At 43.0% G+C, this 23558-nt stretch overlaps 1 protein-coding gene across 4 annotated transcripts in view; it reads right to left on the reverse strand.

Moving 5' to 3' along the window:
* Nucleotides 1-23558, reverse strand: part of MTRR (5-methyltetrahydrofolate-homocysteine methyltransferase reductase) — a 221547-nt gene that overhangs the window by 72837 nt on the left and 125152 nt on the right. For all 4 annotated transcript variants that reach the window (XM_033929722.1, XM_033929724.1, XM_033929721.1 and 1 more), the window contains 3 exons: nt 17565-17745; nt 14703-14745; nt 2470-2665 (listed from right to left, as the gene is read on the reverse strand). In XM_033929722.1, coding sequence (XP_033785613.1) covers nt 2470-2665; nt 14703-14745; nt 17565-17745 — 420 coding nt within the window. The remainder of the gene's footprint in view (nt 1-2469; nt 2666-14702; nt 14746-17564; nt 17746-23558) is intronic.

A 23558-nucleotide genomic window follows, 5' to 3' on the forward strand; every position in this document is an offset into this window, starting at 1 on the left:
ACATGAAAGTGATATAGCTGCACTAAAATCTGATCTGGAAGACCTTGCCAATAGAAGTCAACGGAACAATATTAGAATACTCGGTATTCCAGAAACTGCTGAGGGATCCAACACACTAACTTTCTTAACGGATCTTCTCCCTGCATTACTGGGCATTAAGTTTGATACACCGCTGGAACTGGAGAGAGCGCATCGAGTCCCATCGAAACTGAATCCAACTCAGAAATCACCTCAACCTATAGTAGCCAAAGTCCTGAGATACCAGCAAGCATTACACATCCTTACTGCGGGAAAGGGAAAAAAACAGATCCTTTATCAAGGTAGGAAAATCCTTCTAGTTCCTGACCCGGCAAAATCGACGGCAGCCAGCAGAAAATTATTTCTATAACAGAGGCAAGATTTGAAGGATATTGGAGTCAGATTTGGCCTTTTATATCCGGCCAAAATGCTGATTACACATAACAATAAAACTACCACATATTTGGATCCGGCGGAACTCCAGCAGTATATTGATTCCATCAACACGCAATAATCCTGACCGGATGTTTTCAATATTAAACTTTTATCCACTGCTGTGTAGTGCTTTCAGTCTAGTCTTTCTCTGACATATCCCCGCCTTTCTCGGGAGGCACCGACAGGTGTGATGGTCGGCCTAAGAAAGCTTCAAACCCACTCAGTCTTGTTCCCTTGAGTTAAATGTCCTATCTCTTGCGCTGTTTGCCTTTAATAGAGATGACATTTTGGTTTATCTATCAATTTCAAAAGTCTCCATATCAGGTATTTTATGCTAGTTTCAGTATTGAACAATTCATTATTATCACATATACTGCAATTGTATTGTTTGTTATTCCTTATGACTAATCTGCGTATACTCTCCTTTAATGTCAATGGTCTCAACCACTGTATCAGATGTAAAAAGGTGACTAATAATTTATGTTCTCTCAATCCTGATATTATTATGTTCCAGGAGACACATCTTTCACATGCTGATAGTGCAAAAACATTAATTAAAAGTTATGCTACTCCATATTTCTCTCCAGCACAGAAAAAAAAGAATGGTGTTTCCATATATATTAAATCATCTCTCCCAGTTAACCTGCTAGTTCGAGAAACTGATTTAGAGGGAGGTGGTATTTATTACACATTACTCTTTATAAACAACCATTTATATTATTTAATGTTTATGCTCCTATTTCTGATAACCCTGAATTTTATCGCTTCCTACAGAATACCTTGCTAAACTATCCAAATATTCCACTTATAATAGGAGGTGTCCACAATCAACCTCTGGATCTTATCTTAGATAGAACATCCAAGTGACACCCAGCTAAATCTAGGACCTTAGAAGAAATCAAAAATCTCATGGTAAATTACAATCTCATTGATCCCTGGAGAACCATAAAACCCACAGACCGAGAATATACCCACTACTCTGCTCCACCCAAAACCTATGCCAGATTGGATTATTTTTTAATTTCTTCATACTTATCCCCTGCAATTCACCATGCCATTAACCATCCCATTCTCATTTCAGACCATGCACCAATCTCACTATTTCTTACAATCTCTACTATCCCTCAAATAAAACATACTAGGAGGCTCAACAATTATCTTCTAACTAATGAGTCCACCAATAAAAAATTATGTTTCTTCACGGAATAATTTTTCCTTATGAACTCAGCTCTCTTTATCACCGGCCACAGTTTGGGAATCCTACAAAGCCACTTTGAGAGGAGAAGTAATAAGTTTGATGGCTTGGCAACATAGACAATTGAATAAACAACTTAAAGTTCTCAAAATTGATATTTCAAAACTTGAAACTCAATATTTTTCCAATCCCACTTATAAAACACTCCATAAACAACTTCTTAAGAAAAAATAAGAATATAATGCTCTTGCATCTGCATTAGCTAACAGAGATGTCTTTATTTTAAAATCTGGACATTATATTGGAAGTAATAAAATGGGACGATCTTTAGCTCAATACTTAAAAGGGGGGAAAAAAAAGCATCATATCTCTTCTCTCATTAATACTCATAATCAACCCCTAACTGAACCTGCTAGAATCAGTTCGGAGTTCGAAAACTTTTATTCTAAACTATTCCAATCAGAATCAGGCTCTTCTAAAGAGGACATAACCAAATGTTTCTAAATGTTTTTCTCCTTCTGTTAATCTTCAATAAAAAGATTTGAACTTAAAAAGAGTTTTAACTGTGTTGGTTCTTAAGAAACCAAAATCTCACCCATTCCAAAACACTGACAGGCCTTTCAAATTTATTGAAATAAAATAGCATAGCTTTGTCCAGTATGTCAGGGTCAAACTAGTGAATGTAATATTTTGAAGGAGGCATGACAATCACTAAATCCAACCACATAGCTAAAATGACATTTGAGTTTATCATCTGAAGTTAATTCTTCTACAAGTTAGTTATGCAAGTAGATAGGTTCTTGGTTATTACTATACGGTACCTTGGAAACCAAGAGCTTGTTTTTTCCTGGACTACCATTTTGTGGAGTATTGTGATATTGGTGAAGCATTGGTGTAACTAATTCAGCCAGCCAGCCTGTGCAGACTCCTTTCCGTGAAACAGGTCGTCCTGGACAAGATGGAAACTCCACAATATTAAAGACAAAGCGTAGTTTTCCAGGAAGAAATAAGTTGGAACTGCAAAAACCAAGATCAGTAGATTGTAAGAGCACTGAAATACTTCTGCCATTATTTCCAAAATGTTGAGCTACACCTGACATTAAATGCCTTTTCTATCAAACTGTGCTAGCAGTTTTTAGTGCAGAGAGCTGTGCTGAATGACCCGCGCTGCTCCCAATGCTCATAAGAACTCTGTGAGCGTTGGGAGCAGCGTGGGCCATTCAGCATGGCTCACCGCGCTACAAACTGCTAGTGCAGTTTGAGAGAAGAGGCCCTAAGACAGCATATCAAAGCAGAGAACTCTTAATACATATCTATAAAACATCACCTGTGGAATCATCATTGCAGAGGCTTCTGATTTCAGTTTTGCCAATTTAGCATACTGAACTGCAAATTGCAGCTGTAATCAAAGACTCCTGCATACGTTCTAGTTCAGCAGGAATTTGTCTAACTTTGTCTTGAATCCCTGGAGGGTGTTTTCCCCTATAACAGCCTCCGGAAGAGCGTTCTATATTTCTACCACTCTCTGAGTGATGAATAACTTCCTTACGTTTGTACAGAATCTATCCCCTTTTAACTTTAGAGAGTGCCTCTTGGAGAGGGTAAACAAACTGTCTTTATCTACTAAGTCTATTCCCTTCATTATCTTGAATGTTTCGATCATGTCCCCCTCCGTCTCCTCTTTTCAAGGGAGAAGAGGCCTGCTTTCTCTAATCTCTCACTGTACGACAACTCCTCCAGCCCCTTAACCATTTTAGTCGCTCGTCTTTGCACCATTTCGAGTAGTACTATGTCCTTCTTCATGTACGGCGACCAGTGCTTGATGCAGTATTCCAGGTGGGGGCATACCATGGCCTGGTACAGTGGCATGATAACCTTCTCCGATCTATTTGTGATCCCCTTCTTAATCATTCTTAGCATTCTGTTTACCCTTTTTGCTGCCGCCGCGCATTGTGTAGATGGCTTCATTGACTTGTCTACCAGTACTCCCAAGTCTCTTTCCTGGGGGGTCTCTACGAGTACTGCACCGGACATCCTGTATTCATGTATAAGATTTTTGTTACGGACATGCATCACCTTACACTTATCCATGTTAAACCTTATTTGCCTTGTCGCAGCCCATTTCTCGAGCATGTTTATGTCACGTTGCAGGTCTTCGCAATCCTTCTATGTCTTCACTACTCTGAAAAACTTTGTATCATCTGCAAATTTAATCACCTCGCTCGTTGTACCAATTTCCATGTCGTTTATAAATATGTTGAAGAGCACGGGCACAAGCACCGAACCCTGCGGCACTCCACTCGTGACGCTTTTCCAGTCCAAGTATTGTCCATTTACCCCCACTCTCTGTTTCCTATCCGCCAACCAGTTTTTAATCTATGTGAGTATTTCAACCTCGATTCCATGACTCACAATTTTTCAAAGTAGTCGTTCATGCGGGACCTTGTCGAACGTATGCTGAAAATCCAAATATACAATGTTGACCGGGTTACCCTTGTCTATCTGCCTGTTTACTCCTTTGAAGAAGTGCAGTAAGTTCATCAAGCAAGATCTTCCTTTGCTGAAGCCGTGCTTGGCTGGTCCTCATCAGATTGTGTCCGTTAAGGTGATCAATGATGCGGTCCTTTATCAGCGTCTCTATCATCTTTCCCAGTACCAAGGTCAGACTCACTGGTCTGTTGTTTCCCGGATCTCCCCTCGAACCTTTCTTGAAGATCAGCGTAACATTCGCCACTTTCCAGTCTTCTGGAATCCTTCCTGATTTGATCGACAGATTGGCTAATGGAGCTGTTCAGTTATAACCCCTTTCAGTTCCTTGATTACCCTTGGATGGATGCCGTCGGTCCAGGGGATTTATCGTTTTTAAGCCTATCAATCTGCCTGCATACCTCTTCTAGACTGACTGTCAACCCTGTCAGTTTCCCGTCTTCATTTCCTGCATATAGCCTGTCGGCTTCCGGTATGTTGTGTATATCCTCTTCGGTAAATACAGATGCAAACAATGCGTTCAGTTTGTCGGCGATGGCTTTGTCCTCCTTTAGCACTCCCTTTATTCCATGGTCACCCAACGTATATTCGTGGGTCGTTTCCCCTTAATATATCGAAAGAATGGCTTGAAGTTTTTTGCCTCCTTGGCTATTTTTTTCTCGTAGTCTCTTATGGCCCTTCTTACTGCCTTATGACACCTGCTTTCCAGTTTTCATCTGTTTTTGACCTTTTGCATTCTTTAAACAAAGTCATCTTGTCTCTGATCGCTTCCTTCATCGCTACAGTGATCCACCGCCAGTTCCTTGCTATTTTTCCTCTTGGATCCCTTGTAGATACGCGGTATATATAGATTTTGCGCCTCGGTGACTGTGTCCTTAAAAAGGGACCATGCTTGCTCTTGCAGTTTTACAGTGCTTATCCTCTTCTTAATCTTCTTCCCTACCATGAGTTTCATCCCTTCGTATTCCCTTTTCAGAAGTTCAGTGCCGTGTCCATCATTCTGGTTTGATGTTTTGCCCCTGTGTCCAGGTTGAAGTGGATCATGCGGCGAAAAGGTTTAACAGAATGCTAGGAATGATTAAGAAGGGGATCACAAACAGATCTGAGAAGGTTATCATGCCGCTGTACCGGGACATGGTGCGCCCTCACCTGGAGTATTGCGCCCAGCACTGGTCACCATACATGAAGAAAGACATGGTACTACTCGAAAGGGTCCAGAGAAGAGTGACTAAAATGGTTAAGGAGCTGGAGGAGTTGCCATACAGTGAGAGATTGGAGAAACTGGGACTCTTCTCCCTTGAAAAGAGGAGACTGAGAGGGGACATGATCGAAACATTCAAAATACTGAAGGGAATAGACTTAGCAGATAAAGACAGATTGTTCACCCTCTCCAAGGTAGGGAGAATGAGAGGGCACTCTCTAAAGTTGAAAGGGGATAGATTCCGTACAAACATAAGGAAGTTCTTCTTATCGCAGAGTGGTGAGCATGAAAAATACAATGCCGCAACACTGGTCCACAGCCCTGACGCAGCCTGAGGGTGAAACGACAGCTAGCTTAACGTTGGCAAGAGGTCTAGCAGAGACAGCAGGAATGATTGAGTGATAACGATCCTCACTGCAAAACTTTCAGTACACCCTGCTCGGGATTTGAAGCTAAGTCCTTGTTTTTTCTAAGAACTTTGAGCACCGGGTTACCTATGCTATCTACTACTGCAGGTAACTTGGTCCCAGTACAGTGTCTGTCCTTGCAGTAAATTCTGGGCAAATACTTGATACATCCCTTCATTTACTGCATTGGTTTTGTATTTACTATGTGTTAAGTTTTGTACTGGAGTTTAATAAAAGGGCCCCTAAAATCATGAAACAGGAAGTAATGCTCAACTGAGGAATCGTAATGGGTTAAAAGAAAAGAAAGCAGGAGTAAATGGTCAATTTTCTTAATAAGGAAAGGCAGATAGTAAAATGTCACAGGGATTCATACTGAGACCACAGATTTTTTTACATATTAGAAACTATCTGCATACCATGGATAGCGAGACCAGTCCAGAGCTACCAGAACCACTAGGAAAGGATACCTGGCTAGCCTATAGATAACCTTGAACCTTGCCTATCAGAGGCCAAGACGAAGAGGGTCTCCTGTCTAGGGCCAGTGCTTTACCGGAGTCTCAATGCCCTCTGACCCGGCCTCTCTCCATCAGCTGTAAAACCAAGTGCATTTTGCATTTTTCCTTGAGGTCATCAGATTGAAGTGCAGTAGGGGGTGGAGGGGGAGCGGGGTTCCCAGCAATCCACCACCAGTTGGAAGGCCTCTGCGCTCAGCTCCCACTCCTCTGAATCCAAACAATTTCTGTGGCTCAAGAAATTCATCTGGACGTTGTTTTTACCAGCTATTTGGACTGCCGAGATTGCCACCAGATGGCATTTTTCCCATCTGCAGAGGCCACACTTCTGGCCCTTTCTTGCTTATTGATATATGCCACACAGGGCCGCCATCAGGGCAGTACTACCAGTCCTGCATTCAGGAGCCCGGAGCTGACAGGGGGCCCGGGCTCCCCCAGGGTCCTAGGCCACAGTTCTTCAACCGCCGGGAAATTTTTGCTGGTTTGTGCAGGGCCGGCAAGATTGACTCCCTTCAATTTCCTGCCGGTCCGCGCAGGGCTAGCAAGATCAACAGCTGAAGTCTGCGCTGGGCCGGAGAGATCTTGGGGAGCCTCAGACAGTGGCTTTCTCCCCTCTCTGCAGCTCTCCTTTACTTCCCAGCGCAGCGATTCACGAAGGCAGTCTCGGGGCTTTTGCTGAGTCGCGGCTGCCTCTGATGATGCAACTTCCTCTTTCCTCAGAGGCGGCGTGACCCAACAAAGGACCCGAGACTGCCTTCCTGAATCGCTGCGCTGGGAAGTAAGGAGAGCTGCTGGGAGGGGAGAAAGCCACTATTGGAGTCTGGGAAGCTGCTGGGCAAGGGGAAACAGGGACAGCTGCTACTGGAGAGGGAGAAGGAAAGATGCTGCTGGGAGGGGAGGAGGGAAAGGAATCTGGGAATCTGCTGGGCAAGGGAAAAAAAGGGACAGCTGCTACTGGACCTGGAGGGAAGGAGAAGGAGAGATGCTGCTGGGAGGGGAGGAGGGAAAGGAGTCTGGGAAGCTGCTGGGCAAGGGAAAAAAGGGACAGCTGCTACTGGACCTGGAAGGAAGGAGAAGGAGAGATGCTGCTGGGAGGAGGGAAAGGAGTCTGGGAAGCTGCTGGGCAAGGGAAAAAAAGGGACAGCTGCTACTGGACCTGGAGGGAAGCTTGTGGGCAAGGGAAAAAAAGGGACAGCTGCTACTGGAGAGGGAGAAGGAGAGATGCTGCTGGGAGGGGAGGAAGGGAATAAAGTTACTGCTGGACAGGAGGAGGAGGGAAGGGAGAATGAAAAAAGGAAGGAAACAGCTGGCAGAGAGATTAGAGGAGGGGAAGGGGAGACACAGGCATGAGAAAGTAGAGAGATTGATGATAGGAAGGGGTCAGCAGAAAAATAAGCAGAGAGGGACAACGATGATAGATCTGGTGTAGGAGAGATAAAAATGAAGAGAGCAGTGAAGCTGGAATGAATCATGTAAAAAGGAGAGGGGGCACAAGCTGGATGGAAAGGGGAGAGGGGCATAGAAAGAAGACAGATACCATATGGAAGGGGGAGAGGACAGACAGTGGATGGAAGGGGCAGATGCTGGATTGAAGAGACAGAGAGGGCAGGCGCTGGAAGGAAGAGAGTGAAAAGAAGATTGAAAGCAGAAACCAGAGATGACAAAAGGTAGAAAAAAATAATTTTATTTCTATTTTGTGATTAGAATATATCAGATTTGAAATATATATCCTGCTAGAGCTGGTGTTAGATATAACTGGGGACTGCAAAACCCAGGCAGTGCTTCTTTAGCTTCCAGCTGGCTTAGGGCGCTCTCTGACCAGGGGGCAGTTGCCCTAGTTGCACTCCCCTAAAACTATTCCTGTCATGTGTGACTGCAGTATTCTGTTAGCATGATATTTCTATGTAGCATTCTGTAATAATTTGGCTTGTTCAGTTTTCTTGATAGTAGAGGGGATATATGTGAAGGGGAGGAGAGACAGGGGTTTTGTTGATCCTTGCTCTGAATTATTTGTATTTATAAAATTACAATTGTACAGAATATTGTTTCTTTTTATACTTTAATAAAATACATTCAATATAAAATCATAACTGAGGCTTGTGTGGATGGGATCAGATGATTTGTGGGTACCGAGCTCGCAGAGAGGGGGGGCGGAAACGGGGTTTTTAAATTTTAGTCCTAGTAATTTGCCGGTCCACAAAAAGGTGTAAAAAGGTTGAAGAACACTGTCCTAGGCCACCATAGCACAAATTCCTGTATTATGCTTCTGCTGTGCACAACAATAAACACTGCTGTCATACTTTTTTTTGTCCCCTGCCGATTTCCTGATAGCACCCCCCTCCCCCCCCCGGACAAAAGTGGATCCATCTACCTGGCCCGCAGCCGCAGCCGGCGATATACTAGGTGCGTGCCTCTCGTCTCCTGACTCCTTCACCAAGGCCCGCCCTGTCTCCACTCCGATTGGCTTGGGCTTAGGGTGCCTAGCCAATCAGGAGACACATCACTTGCCTGCCACTGAATCTGCAAGAGCAGGTCGGCCGGATGACGTCACCACATCTCTAGGAGGACAGGACGAGAGGAGCAGCACGAGGAGCTGCAGAACTAGTAAGGCAGTGATCAATTTAAACATGCACCTTTCTTCCTCCATCCCATGCACCTTTCTTCCTCAATCCCATAACACACACAGCCTGGTGGTGATGATTATCAGATTGATTCATGAATATATAATGATGTTATGAGTATGCACCTCTTCCTTCCCATCCTCCTTAGCATGTCACATACAGCATGTTACATTACACAAAGTCTGTGTAATGAAACATGCTGTATGTGACATGCTAAGGAGGATGGGAAGGAAGAGGTGCACATTCATAACATCATTATATATTCATCCATAGCTGCATGTTAATGATGTGCTCATATGCACTTATTTATCATCATAACATATACATCATCATTAACATGCAGCTGTGGATGTATAAGTTCAGGCTGAGGAGGATGGATGGGAAGGAAGGAAGGTGCACATATCAACATATCGTACATTTTTAACATGCATGATGCAGCTATAGGCAAGCTGAGGAGGATGGGATCTTACAGATGTGTATGTTCAGATATGCGCTCAGTTGTGTAGTTTTTTCTGATATATTTATTAAGCTTACAGTATTTATAAAAACACATTTAATACTTGTTACAAAAAATATTGTGCAATTGTGATCTACTTCTGGCCTACAAAGGTCAAAAGAAATCCTTAACTGAGATTTTACATTCAAAAGTGAATTATAGCTACTAGCACTATTATTTATTAGTTATTTATTATGCAGATGTTTGTTAGTTTGTTATTAGTTCAGTATTAGACATATGTTAGTTTAGAATAGATAGGTATAGATTAGTTTAGTTTAGGTTAGGTTAGGGCCCTGCTGAAAGAGTCTACCTTGACGTGGTTGCAGGCTTACAAATCTTTTGGTCAAAGAGTGCGGCGACAGAGAAAAGTATGTGTGTATTCGGCCCGTGGAAGAAGGGGGGGTCGGGGGGGGGAAGGGGTGCGTGGGGAGCCCAATAGGATTGCTCAGTAAGGGGCCCAGAAATTTCTGATGGCGGCCCTGATGCCACAATAGTAGTATTGTTCAACATCACTCAAACTTCTCTCCTTAGAGAAGAAAGTGTTGCAACGCTTAATGGATGGTTCTTGTTTCCATCTAGTTGATGGACCTGGACTCCTCCATTTTGAACCACCTGCCCAGACTACTACTGCAAAGGATCTCCCAGTCCAACAGATTGATATCTGTGGTCACCATAATCCATTTAAGAAGATCCAAATGCATTCCCTGAAGTACATGTCATTGAGAGTCCCGCCAGAACAGCTCCTTTGATGAGACTTCTTTACATAGGGAGCCAAACCTCAAACTTCTGTGACTGGAGGGGCCTACCTGAACAAGAGTGCTCTCTGTAACAGTCAAATAGGTCCTCACAGGCTCTTGAGGCCACCTGAGCACATAAGGCTCTTCTGAGACCAGATCTTGCTGATCTGCTCATCTAGAAGGAAGACCACTGTCCATGTCTCTCTCATACCCCCTGCCCCTTTCCCTTTATTTGAATTCTAAACTGCCTAGAAGGTTATTACCCATAGTGTGGTATAATAAATTTATAATAAACTTGGAACCATGTCCTTCCCTGTGTCAAACTGCAATGGCTCCAGCTGGCTCTTAGCATACGAGGGGGTGTAGAAAAGTCTCAGCCCAACCAACTTCCTAAATTCCAAACATTATTTTGCCACTGTAGCTGAAAACAGGGTTATTTTGTTGTGCCAATTTGAAGAAACAAAATTCTATATTTTGACACTGTTTCAGATCATTGATTGAACAATATCCATGTCATTCTCTTCTTGGTTGGGCTGAGAACTTTTCAACACCCTCTCATAATTCACCACCCAGCCCAGGTGCTCCAAGAAAACAATAACCTTCCCCATGGCCCCTACTTGGATCAGTCAATTGTCCAGATAAGGATGAACCTTTATGCCCTGCTTGCAGAGAAGTTTTACCACCATCACCTAGGAGAAAGTTCAGGACGCTGCCAAAAGCCCAAAAGGAAGGGCCCTGAATTGGAAGTAGTTGTCCAACGTGAAAAGCACAGAAAACATCTGTCACGCTGCCTGATGGGAAAATGCAAATAGGTTTCCTTCAAATTCAGGGAGGTAAGGAATTTGCCGGGCCTGACCAAGGCAATCACTGAGGGCAAAGTTTCCTTCCTGCAGTACAGGACCCATAACAAGGTATTAAACCCTTTCAAGTTCAAACTGAGTAAGAAGGAGCCCCCTTTCTTTGGAACCACAAAATAGATCAAATAGGGCCCAAGACAGTGTGAAGAACTTAACGAGTCAAACTGCCTCTTTTTTTGCCTGGGGATAAGAGGATACCAAAAAAGTATCTGAAATGAGTCTGGCAAATTCCAAGGCGTACTTCTGCCGCACCAGCTTCAGGATCCACTGGAAGTGGAAGTGCTATAATCTATTACCTACCTCTATGTCTCAGGGGGTCTGAGGGGTTGAATAGCTTATTGAGGAACCTGAGTCCCTAGGCCGATGTGTTCCTTACAAGGATGGCTCCTTTTGACCCTTATGTCCACATGGCCTGCAGAATAAAAAAAAACGCATATCCTTGGGACAAGGCCTATTGCCCTCGAGCAGCTGCTGAGACCTGGACTTACCCAAATCTTTAACAAGCTTCTCCAGATCCTCCCCAAACAAGAGTCAACTCTGAAATGGTTACTTGCTATGGTGCACTGTAGATGTCTTTCTGCCACCAAGTGAGACAAAGTAACCAAGTGAAAAGAAATACATATGTCATAGAAGGCACTGGCCAGGAATATAGCATCAGATCTAAGGCATATGGATTCTGGAAATTGATGGCACCCTCAACCACTCCCCCCCCCCCCCCCAAAAAAAAAAATAGTATTCCAACCCCAGGCTTAGTCAGCATCAGGATTAGGTCAGTCTGCTCCCTGATATGGTCTCACTATCTGATTAGGTAGGTTTTTTAAAGTTTTCTTTTTTTAGTGAAACTTGGGAAAAGAGCACCTACTGTCCCCCACCCCCACTGGAGCCCCAGGAGCTAACTCCCCAATGGTCCATGGGACACAGGCCTGTAGACCAGGGGATCAAGCCTACCTATTCAAAGTCGGACTTCACTAGTCCAATTTCTCCTGCTGGCGGTAGAGAAATACTGAAGGATTCCAGCTTACACCAGCCCTTATAATGGTGATATAACTGCTGGTCAAGAAGCATTCAATAGATATTTGCTGATGAAAAAGAAAACTATATGATATAACATAAAATGAAAAGTATAATTCAAAAACAGTAACCAGCAAAATTTAAATATATTGGGCTGTAGGAAAATTAACAATTCTAATCATGATTAATTGCACTGTACGGTCACAATTAATCATGATTAAAATACAAGGTGTTGGAGAGAATTTCTTATATAAAGAGCCTTAAAGGCACCGATCACACCTTGGTCCAGAGGTTGGATTAGGGAGGTGGTATTGGCAGGGAGGAACTCAATCTGGACTCCCTCATAATACAAATCCAAAGGGTGTCCACCAGCATTATCCATAATGAGCAACACTTGGAAGTCCATGCCTAAGTCGTGGAGGTAATCCTTGGCTTGAGGAATGAAGCACTGGTGAAATCAGTTTGATGCTAGGATTTTGGTAATCCAGGCCTTTGGGTTGTGCATCCAGTGGACTGGCAGCAGTTTTTTATTTTTGTTTTTGAAGGCTCTAGGGTTCGCTGATTTGTAGCTGAGTCCTGGTTTCATTATGTAGCCAGCAGCATTGCTACATATAATGAGCGTCACTCTGTCCTTCTGTGCCTTAAACCCTGGAGCTTTGGCTTCAGCCATCATGATGTAAGTTCTGGATGGCATCTTCTTCCAAAACAAGCCTGACTCATCCATGTTGAAAACTTGTTCTGGCTTATATCCCTTCTACTCTATGATATCCCTGAAGGTCTTGGGTTACTTTTCAGCAGCTTCTTTGTCAGCAGATGCTGCCTCTCCATGTAGAGAAATACTTTTAATATTGAACTTTTTTGAAAATGATCAAACCATCCTTTGCTGGCTTGAAAATCTTCAGGCTCTTGTGTTGTAGATGATCTGGGTTGCTGTTCTATGGCATCTGTTGCAAACTGCTGGTACAATTTCCTAGCTTTTTCACAGATGATGTTACCGTCCAAGGGGATGTTCTTTTTCCTGCAGTCAGTGATCCACAATGCCAAGGCAGATTCCATCCTAACGATAGTCTTATTTTTTATTGTTGTTACCTTTTTGGCAATATCACAGAAACTTACTGATACGGTGCTCCTGATTGCTGCCTCGTTCTTCTTTATGTAGCGTATGGTGCTTTCATTAATGCCATAATGGCGCGCTACTGCAGCATAACTTTTTTGTTCTCAGAGCATATCCAGCAGCTCAACTTTCTCCTGGAGTGTCTTACACTTCTTCTGGCACTTTGGTTCATTGCCGTAGGCCTTTGAAGGTGCAGGGCATTTTGGTGGCATCTTAGGGCTTTCAGCGGTTTGTTAAACACTCGAGATAGCTACACTCTGACTGGCTACTTTCAAAACTCCCACCAAACCTTTTCAATCATCCTGATTGGCCACTGTGCTTCCAGACATTTTGTATACGTAAATTTAGCTCGCATGGGTTCGGACTCTCAAAGTTAATAGAAATGGCATTGATGCTGCAATTCAGACATGCACTGTACAGTAAAATCTTCCTTGCCACCATGAAGAAACAACGACCATGTGGTACATGGGGAAGAACGAGGCAGCGGTAGGGAGTACAGTATCAGTAAGTTTCTATAACGACAATAAGAGATAAGAAATAAGAATTACTGTTCAGTATATGGTTCTAAATTAATTCTCATCAGGAAAATAGAAGAAAAACCGCGATTGAGTGAGGGAAATTTGAGGATAAAAAACCGCGAATGACTGGGGGCGTGAAATCTGAAACGCGAATAAGCGGGGGAGTATTGCATACACTATTGTTAGAGGGTTAGCTTTTTTATTTTTTAAACTCATCTTTAAAGAAAATATGACAAGCACAAAGAAGTTTAAACCACTGGATTACAGCTGATACGAGTTGGGATATATTTATATAAAATCCAGTAATATTTACCACAATCTAAAGCTTATTATCCCCCTTTCTTTCTCCCAGCCCCCACCACCACCATCCAGTACAACCCATCTATCCCCTCCTACATATCACCATCCTATATTACACCCCCCCTATCTCTCTCTCACCCCCATCCAGTATAATTCCATCTCCTTTCCTCGTATCACAACCACCATCCACCAATATTAGCCCATCGTTACTCCAAACCCCAAAACCATCATCCACGATAGTCATGCCTCTCTCCCATACTCCAACCATCCAGCATAGCTACATCTCTCCCTCAATCCCCACCACCACTATCATACAATCTTCATGTTTCTGGGACCAGCCGAGACAGAAGCAAGACATACAAGGCATTCTACCCACATCTGCCTGCCTTCTGGTATTGCTGCTGTCTATGGCTGTGAAAACCAAGAGAAGCAGCAGCCCAGCTATGTGAATAAACAAGCAGAAAGAGAGACAGACATGACCACACATGGATGGTGGTGGTGAGTGGGAAAGATAAAGATATGCTGGATTATTAGGGGGAAGGGACTGGGGAAGAAAGACAGGTGATGCAGGCTTCTACATGTTGTGTTATTAACACTATAAATCTGCAGCCTAAAAAATATATACAATTTATTTTTCCTATGGAGATATGTGAAGGTCATTTCAATTTCATGATAGAGCATCATTCAAAAGAGCAATTGTCAACCAAACATTTAAATATGTCTCTGATTTAATGGACAAAATTCTTATCTGTACCTAATATACTGTATATCATAACCAAGCAAATGTACAAACCTTGCAGCTGAATAAGACCTGCCTTGTAATTTAGGAAGATGTTCTGAAAAACAAATACAGAGACAACATGTATTAAGCTGACACTGAAAAGTCACCATATTTCCAGTTGGGAAGAAGAGGTAGAGAGCAGGTAGGTATTTATGGGTTCTTGGTATTATTCTCACTGAGGCCAGTTTCTTATAGGGTGCAGCAGCACAGCCACAGCTTCTCTTTTGGAAATGGTCATATCACTACATTCATATCTACACAGCAGCAGGATTCCCATCCCACTCCATATACCAAAACATCAAAATATGTTTGGTAAAGTCCCTCATGGTGTTTTGTTACTTTATTTACATGAATTACTCCTGATGGAATTCTGCATTATTGCACAATGCCATTCAGGCCCTAAGACCCGCCATTTGACAGATGGCGGGCCTGCTGGATGGACAGGCTTGGGACCCATCCGTCCAGCCAACTTTTTGTACAGGTACGGGGTGGGGGGTTGGGGGGGTCGAGGGGTCGGCAGGGGGTTGAGGGGTCGGCAGGTGGGGGGCTGATCGGGGGTTCATGGGGCAATCGGGGGGGGGGGGGGGCGCCGAGAAAAAGAGGGCCTAGGATCCCTCCTGCCCAAATCGGGGGGGAGGGGGGTCGCCTGGGCCAGGAGGGCTTGGGCTCCCTCCTGGCCCGATCGTTGCTGGGGTGAGGGGGTAACTGGTGTTCTTTTTGACAGACATCGGTTACAGAATCCAGCTTTTAGGTGAAGGATTGGCCCCCCTCCTTCGCCTAAAAGCCCTTGTTTTGGGCGTTTGGGACTTAGGCTTTCTTTAGGTTGATTATATGGTGTAAGCTTAGACGTAGTGGTGGTCTGGGCGTTTAAACAGCTGAACATAGAGGCAGGCTATTATCAAAAAAAGCCCTCCTTTTGGACTTTTTTTTTGATAATGGATATTTTCCCTGCTTCTGCTTTCAATGTTTAGGGCCTTAGGTCAAAAGGGGACTTAGATGTTTTTTTTGATTATGCCCCTCTTAGCTTTCATCTACAGTGAGTTGCCAGTGATATTCACTCTCAGCTGCTAAACCGGAACGTACGCAGGAAGGGCTAGTCTCAGTTAGGGCACTGGTCTTTGACTTAGGGGCCGCCACGTGAGTGGACTGCTGGATACAATGGACCGCTGGTCTGACCCAGCAGCGGCAATTCTTATGTTCTTATGCAGCACAACAAAGAAAAATGGGGATGCCAATAATCCACAGTGAAAACAATCCACCGATGAAAACAAAAACAAAAAACTGTGGAGATAATTTATTAAACACTGACATATAAAAACATGAAAATTCAATTAAAAAAGTACAATGATAAAAAATACAGTGATAAAAATCCAACCGAACCCTACAGGGTCTGTGTTTTGGCAAACACGCCTTCCTCAGGGGTCCAATGGTATACAAACTCACATATAAAGAATTAGACTGAAAACAGTCTATTGTCTTTAAACATGTGAGCAAAGAATACCGCAGCGGCAATTCTTATGTTCTTATGCAGCATTCTGAATTGACCTGTGTCCCTTTTCCTGTGCTCCATTCATTCCAGCATCTTTTCTGTGCTCCATTCATGTCCAGCTTCTCTCCTCTTCCCTGCATCCCCACCCCTTACCCTTCCACCCTCTGTGATCCCTCTGTTTGTCCAACATCTTGCTCTATCACCTCCATTCCACCCCTCCCCAGACCAGCATCTGCCCCCTCACTTACCCCTCCCCTTTTGTCTATATCTCTCTCTCTCTCTCTTCCCTCTGCTCCCCCTCTCAGTCCAGGATCTTTCCCCCTTCCCTGTTGGTCTGGCATCTATCTATCCCCTTCCCCAGCATATCTGTTCAACCCCAAGCTCCTCTCTGCCAGTCCTTCACAGGCTGCAGCACATTGCTAGCAGTGGCAGTGCTACAAGTGGCCTTTCTTGCCATCAAAAGCTTTCCTCTGTATATGCCGTCTCTCAGATGCAACTTCTTGTGAGTGGCATGAACAGAGAAAAAATTCCACCAGCCAGAAGCTGCTTTCAGCACTGTAGCCTGTGGAGAACCAGCAAGAGGGAGATGAATAAATGCCAGATCAGGGGATAATGGAATGGAGAAAAAGGAAAAGAAGGAAAGGGGGGGGGGGGGTAAATTCAGGTGGCCCCTATCAATGGGCCCCTATCAATGGTCAGCCCTAAGCATTTTGCCAGGCTCTTTCAATAGTAGCTATGCCCCTGATGATTGTATAGTTTAATTATCAAAACATCTGGATGAGGGGGATGTAGGGGATCTGAAAGCTAACTGAAGGGGGAACAGTGCTGAATGTTCACTGGCTAGGGGAAAATGCTTGAGTACCCGAGTAATTTGTAATCCACATAGAATTGTAAGATATGCGGAATATAAATTATTAAGAAAGAAAAAAAAAATGAAAAAAAACTTTTACCTTCTACAGTAGGGGTGGGCAACATTCAGCCCACCAGTGAATTTTATATGGCCCCCATAACAATGGGAAGCATATACAGAAAACATCATTAACTTCTCTAGAAATTTTTTTTCCATTATTTTTAGTTTAATTTTTGCTTATTTATCAATCAGGGAAAATGCTTGAGTACTTGATTGTAAAACCGCTTAGATGACCTTGATAGGCAGTATATAAAATCCTAATAATAAAAATCACAGGTGGTCAATGAAGCTCTGTGCATTTCCGGTTCCCCTAGGGGTAGTATTTATTTATTGAGATTTATTAACCACCTCAATAAAGAGATTCACTCATGACATTTTTTGCAAACCTCTGTGTAGAAAGGTTGTCCACTCCTGTTCTACAGTGTACACTCCAATAGAATTCAATTTAGTACAATAATTAACATCAACAACCCACCTATGAGCAGCTCAAGTGGTGGCTTGCAACTTGGAAAGGCCCGGAGTAAATCTAGCAAGCAGATACTAGGGTCTCTTATAAAATGGCTGTAATCAGAAGCACCTTGCCTGCTGCACAATTCCTGTAGCCTTCGTTTCTCAGTGTCATCGATGGTATGCTCCACAAGGGCTCGAAGAAAGGCCTAGAACAAAGAGAATGGAAGGGACAGATCTGATGAAAATGTAGATGTGACAGAGGGAAGATTTAATGTAGTCTTGCCTATACAGAAGTTGCACACGTGTCAGGATGCTAATTAGTTAACAGGAATAGAAAATGGGAAGGGATGGCACATTTATCTCTGCTAGAAAAGAAAATTGTTTTTACCTTGTATTCTGACTTTTCCCTTTTTGCTGTTAGATTAAGTAGCGCAGAGGCCCTTTTACTAATCTGTATTAGGCACTAAAGTGCACCTAATACAGCAAAAACAGTTTAATGCAGGAAGCACTAAAGTGTTCACTTTTGTCATTTGTGCACATTAAGCATACAGTATTTATTTATTTATTTTTTGGGAGGGGAATATCGGGGCAGAGAATGGGTATAGATGCACTAATCAGCAAGCGCAGTGGTCTTTGCTAATTTTTAAGTGAGGGCCATTTGGGTCCAAGAGGGCTGGAAGAGAGCCTACAATGAAAGGGACAAAATTTGTCCCCATGCCATTCTCTAAAAATTTGAGACTATCTTGAAAATGTAAAAACTTAACACATCATAGCAACTGGCAACTGAATTCAATGATTAAAGAAACTGCAGAAGCTGCTTTTGAATTTAAATGAACTACTGTTAATCATCTGTGTCTTGTCTGCCTTTAATGTACCAAGAATCTTGTTTGCTGATCAGACTCCTGCCATCTGCAATATCCTTCCATCATGTGCCCAGCTGCTCAGACATCTTACTGTTACTGCACTTGATCATTCTTTGGGTCACTGGAAGCATGAGTGAAGTATACATAACGTGACCATTTATTTTTTTATCAAAACGGGATATCTATTAATATTCAGTCCCGCCCCCAATCCCGCCCTAGCCCCGCCCCCAATTTCTTCCATTCATTTTTCATGTACACACAATATCTTATTATTTCATAATGGTAACCATAAAATTTAAAAAAAACCACAAAGCACCCTATACTCAGAGAAAATGTTAATTATTTATATTTGGGGGGTTTTCAACGATGTCACCTCAGTAACGATAGAAAAATAGACAAATATAGTGCAAAATATAGACAGCAGATATAAATTCTCAAAACTGACACATTTTTATCACTAAATTGAAAATAAAATCATTTTTCCTACCTTTGCTGTCTGATGATTTCATAAATCTCTGGTTGCGTTTCCCTCTGACTGTGCATCCTATCTTTCATTTCTTTCTGCACTCAGGCCCAACAATTGTCCCTTTCTATTCCCTCCCTCCTTCCTTCCTATGTCCTTAGTGCCCCCAGTACCTTCCTATGTCCTCAGTGTCCCCAGCGCCTCCTTCCTATGTCCTTAGTGCCCCCAGTGCCTCCTTCCTATGTCCTTAGTGCCCCCAGATCCAGTGTCAGTTCTCCGTTGTACCTTTGTTCCAGGTCTCCCTTTCTCTCTCTCCCTCCTCTGTTATGATCTTGCCTCTCTCTGCTCTTCCTCAGGGGCTCTCCCCCTCTGTCTGCACCTCCCAAAGTCCTGCTTCTGCCTCCTGTCTTTCCCCTTTGGTCCCCCCTTTATCTCTCTAGTCTTTCTTCTACTTACAACCCCCCCCTTCTCTGCCATTTTTTTCTCCTTCCTTCATCTCTCCTTCCTATGTCCCCTCACTGCTTCCAGCCTTTGTCCCACCCCCTGCCAAAAAGCCTGCCGGCCTACCTCCCCAAAGCTAGCCTTCCCCAAAGCCAGTCTGCCTGTCTACCTACCCCAGAGCCAGCCTGCCTGCCTACCTCCCCCAGAGCCAGCCTTCCTGCCTCCCCCAGAGCCAGCCTGCCTGCTTGCCTCCCCCAAAGTCAGCCAGTCTGCCTGCCTACCTCCCCCAGAGCCAGCCAGCCTACCTGCCTCCCCCAGAGTCTGCCTGCCTGCCTACCTCCCCCAAAGCCTGCCTATCTACCTCCCTCCCCCAGAGCTAGCCAGCCTGCCTGCCTACCTCCCCCAAAGCCTACCTACCTCCCTCAGAGCCAGCCTGCCAGCCTACCTCCCTCCCCCAGAGCCAGCCAGCCAGCCTGCCTGCCTGCCTACCTCCTCCCCCCCTTACCACGGAAAACATAAGCCTCCCTCCAGGCCCGATTTAGGTCCACCGCCGCTGCTCCTCTGCTGCAAACTACTCGAACCCAGAAGCCTTCTTTCCGACGTCAATTCTGACATCGGAGAGGACGTTCCGGGCCAGCCAGGCAGCGATTGGACCGGATCCGGACACTGGAGATAAGTTTTGATTGCATATAAACTGATTTAGACTGTTTGCTTTTTTCTAACGTCAGTTGGACCCTTTTGATGGCTGAACTGTATATAAACTGTTAGGCTTCCATGTTAAGGACATTAAACACTTCCTTATTGTGCTGTCTCAGGATTTGTTATATATGTGACTGCTGTTTTGCTTCCTCGGTTGCTGATTGACGTTTTTGCTCTTTTTGCTTTTTTGATGTGACTTTTCCTATTGTTGAAAGAAGAGAAAACTTGAAAAACTTGAGAGTATAACACTGGTGGAGCTTTTTTCTGACCAATGATAATAATAATAATAACAACAGTTTATATACTGCATGACCGTGAAGTTCTATGCGGTTTACAATGATTAGAAATGCTACAGGTTGAGTAGAACTAACATTGTTAAAATGTAGTGACTAACAGCTCTAGAGATCAGTTATTGTGGGAAAGATTGTGCAAATCAGCTTCCTACGTACTTTAGGAAGAGATATATTTTTAGGTGTTTCCTAAATTTCCCATAAGTATTGGCAAGCATAAGTAATTGTTTCAGATCATTACCCCATAATGCTGCTTGATAAGAGAAAAGATGTTGGTGATGTCTTTTAAATTTACATCCTCTAAGGTGGAGAAACAAAATTCAAGTTTGAGCTTCTCTTATGTCTATTGGTTGAAAAAGATAAAAGGTTGGTTATGTATTTGGGGGCTAGGCCGAATAGTATTTTAAAGCAAAAGCATCCAAACTTGAACTTCACACGTGCCTCCATCGGCAACCAATGTAGGAGTCGGTAGGAAGGAGTTATATGATCGAACTTTTTCAACCCAAAGATCAGCCTGACTGACGCATTTTGCACTAGTTGTAATCGCTGCATATTCTTCTGGGAAATTGCCAGATAGGCGATATTGCAGTAATCTAGTTGGCTCAAGGGCTTACTTGCTTTTTCTGTTATGATAAGTACCTTGGTGTAAAGCAAGGTCTTTTTTCTCCAAGTGTTATGTATTGTGATTATCCTCTTTCTCAATAGGAGAACAGTATATGTGATATTTTTTATCCTTTCCTATTTGAATTTGATTTCAACTACTCCAACATTGACTAGATCAGGGGTAGGCAATTCCAGTCCTAGAGAGCCGGTGCCAGGTCAGGTTTTCAGGATAACCACAATAAATTTGCATGAGATAGATTTGCATCTCAAGGAGGCAGTGCATGCAGATCCATCCTGAAAACCTGACCTGGCTCTGGCTCTCGAGGACCGGAATTGCCTACCCCTGGACTAGATAAATGTTACATCAGGGAGTGCTAGGGTAGTAAAATTCTTAGATGTTATAAATGACTGCTTCTTGGAGCAATTGGTCCAGGAACCAACAAGAGGGGGAGCTATTTTAGATTTGGTCTTTAGTGGAATACAGGACATAGTATGGGAGAAAACTGTGTTGGGTCCGCTGGGAAACAGTGATCATAACATGATCAAATTTGAGTTGATAACTTGAGTGATGTCGCTAAAGAAATCTACTGTAGCGCCATTTAATTTTCGCAAGGGTGACTACGATAAAATGAGAAGAAAGGTTAAAAAGAAGCTAAAAGAGTCTGTGGCAAAGTTCAGAAGTGTAAACCAGGCCTGCATGTTGTTTAAAAATACCATAATGGAAAACCAGACCAGATGTATTCTACATATTAAAAAAGGCAGAAAGAAGAGAAAATGAGAACCAGCATGGTTAAAAGGCTAAGTGAAAGAGGCTATTACAGCCAAGAAAACATCTTTTAAAGAAAAGGGATCCCAATGAAGAAAATAAGAGATAAACTTGTCAAAGAGACAAAATCTCATAGTAACAATTTTTTAAGGTACATCAAAAGCATAAAACCTGTGAGGGAATCCATGGGACCTTTGGATGATCAAGTAGTAAAAGGTACACTCAGGGAAGATAGAGCCATAGCAGATAGACTGAATGAATTCTTTGCTTCGGTCTTTAAGGAAGAAGACGTAAGAAATCTACCTGAACTGGAAATGGTTTTCAAGGGTGATGAGATGGAGGAATTGAAAGAAATCTCAGTGAACCTGGAAAATGTACTAAGCCAAATCAACAAGTTAAAGAGTGATAAATCACCTAGACTAGATGGTATACATCACAGGGTGCTGAAAGAACTCAAACATGAGTTCTGTTTTAAGTGATCTGTAACCTGCCGGTAAAATCGTCTGTAGTACCTGAAGATTGGAGAGTGGCCAATGTTATACCGATTTTTTTTAAAAGGGTTCCAGGGGAGATTCAGGAAATTACAGACTGGTAAAGCCTGACTTCGATGCCAGGCAAAATAGTGGAAACAATGACAAAAAATAAAATTGTGGAACATGTAGACAAACATGATTTAATTAGACAGTCAGCATGGGTTCAGCTGAGGGAGGTTTGCCTCACCAATTTGCTTGACTTCTTTGAAGGTGTGAATAAATATGTGGATAAAGGTGAGCCGGTTGATGTAGTATATCTAGATCTCTAGAAGGCTTTTGACAAAGTTCCTTATGAGAGGCTCCTAAAAAAATTAAAGAGACATGGGATAGGAGGCAATGTTCAATTGTGGATTAAGAACTGGTTATCGGATAGGGCTGAATGTTCATTTTTCTCAGTGGAGGAGAATAAATAGTGGTGTGCCACAGGGATCTGTGCTGGGATCAGCGCTATTTAACTTATTTATAAATGATCTAGAAATTGGAACTACAAGTTCCTTATGAGAGGCTCCTGAAAAATTAAAGAGACATGGGATAGGAAGCAATGTTCAATTGTGGATTAAGGACTGGTTATCGGATAGAAAACAGAGGGTAGGGCTGAATGTCCATTTTTCTCAGTGGAGGAGGATAAATAGTGGTATGCTTGGACCGGCACTATTTAACTTATTTATAAATGATCTAGAAATTGGAACTACAAGCGATGAGATTCAATTGGCAGATGACATTAAACAGTTCAAAGCTCTTAAAGCTGTGAAAAACTGCAGGAAGACCTTAGGAAATTGGAAGACTGGGCATCCAAATGGCAGATGAAATTTAATGTGGACAAATGCAAAGTGATGCACATTGGGAAGAATAACCCAAAACATAGTTATCAGATACTAGGGATCACCTTGGGGTCAGTGCCCAAGAAAAAAATCTGGGTGTCATTGTAGACAATACACTGAAGCCTGCCATCTAATGTGCGGCAGCCAAGAAGGCAAATAAGATGCTGGGAATTATTAGAAAAGGAATGGTTATCAAGAGTAAGAATGTTATAATGTCACTCAATGGTGCGACCTCACCTTTTGAATTCAGTTCTGGTCTCCTTATCTCAAAAAAGATATAGCGACACTTGAAAAAGTTCAAAGAGTGACCAAGATGATAAAGGGGATGGAACTACTCTCATATGCGGAAAGACTAAAAAGATTAGGACTCTTCAGCTTGGAAAACAGATGGCTGAGAGGAGATATGATTGAAGTCTACAAAATCCTGAGTGGAGTAGAACGGGCACAAGTGGATCGATTTTTCACTCCATCAAAAATTAAAAAGACAAGGGGACACTCGATGAAGTTACAGAGTAATACTTTTAAAACCAATAGGAGGAA

Source organism: Geotrypetes seraphini, chromosome 2, assembly GCF_902459505.1.
Source record: "Geotrypetes seraphini chromosome 2, aGeoSer1.1, whole genome shotgun sequence".
Classification (NCBI taxonomy): Eukaryota; Metazoa; Chordata; class Amphibia; order Gymnophiona; family Dermophiidae; genus Geotrypetes; species Geotrypetes seraphini.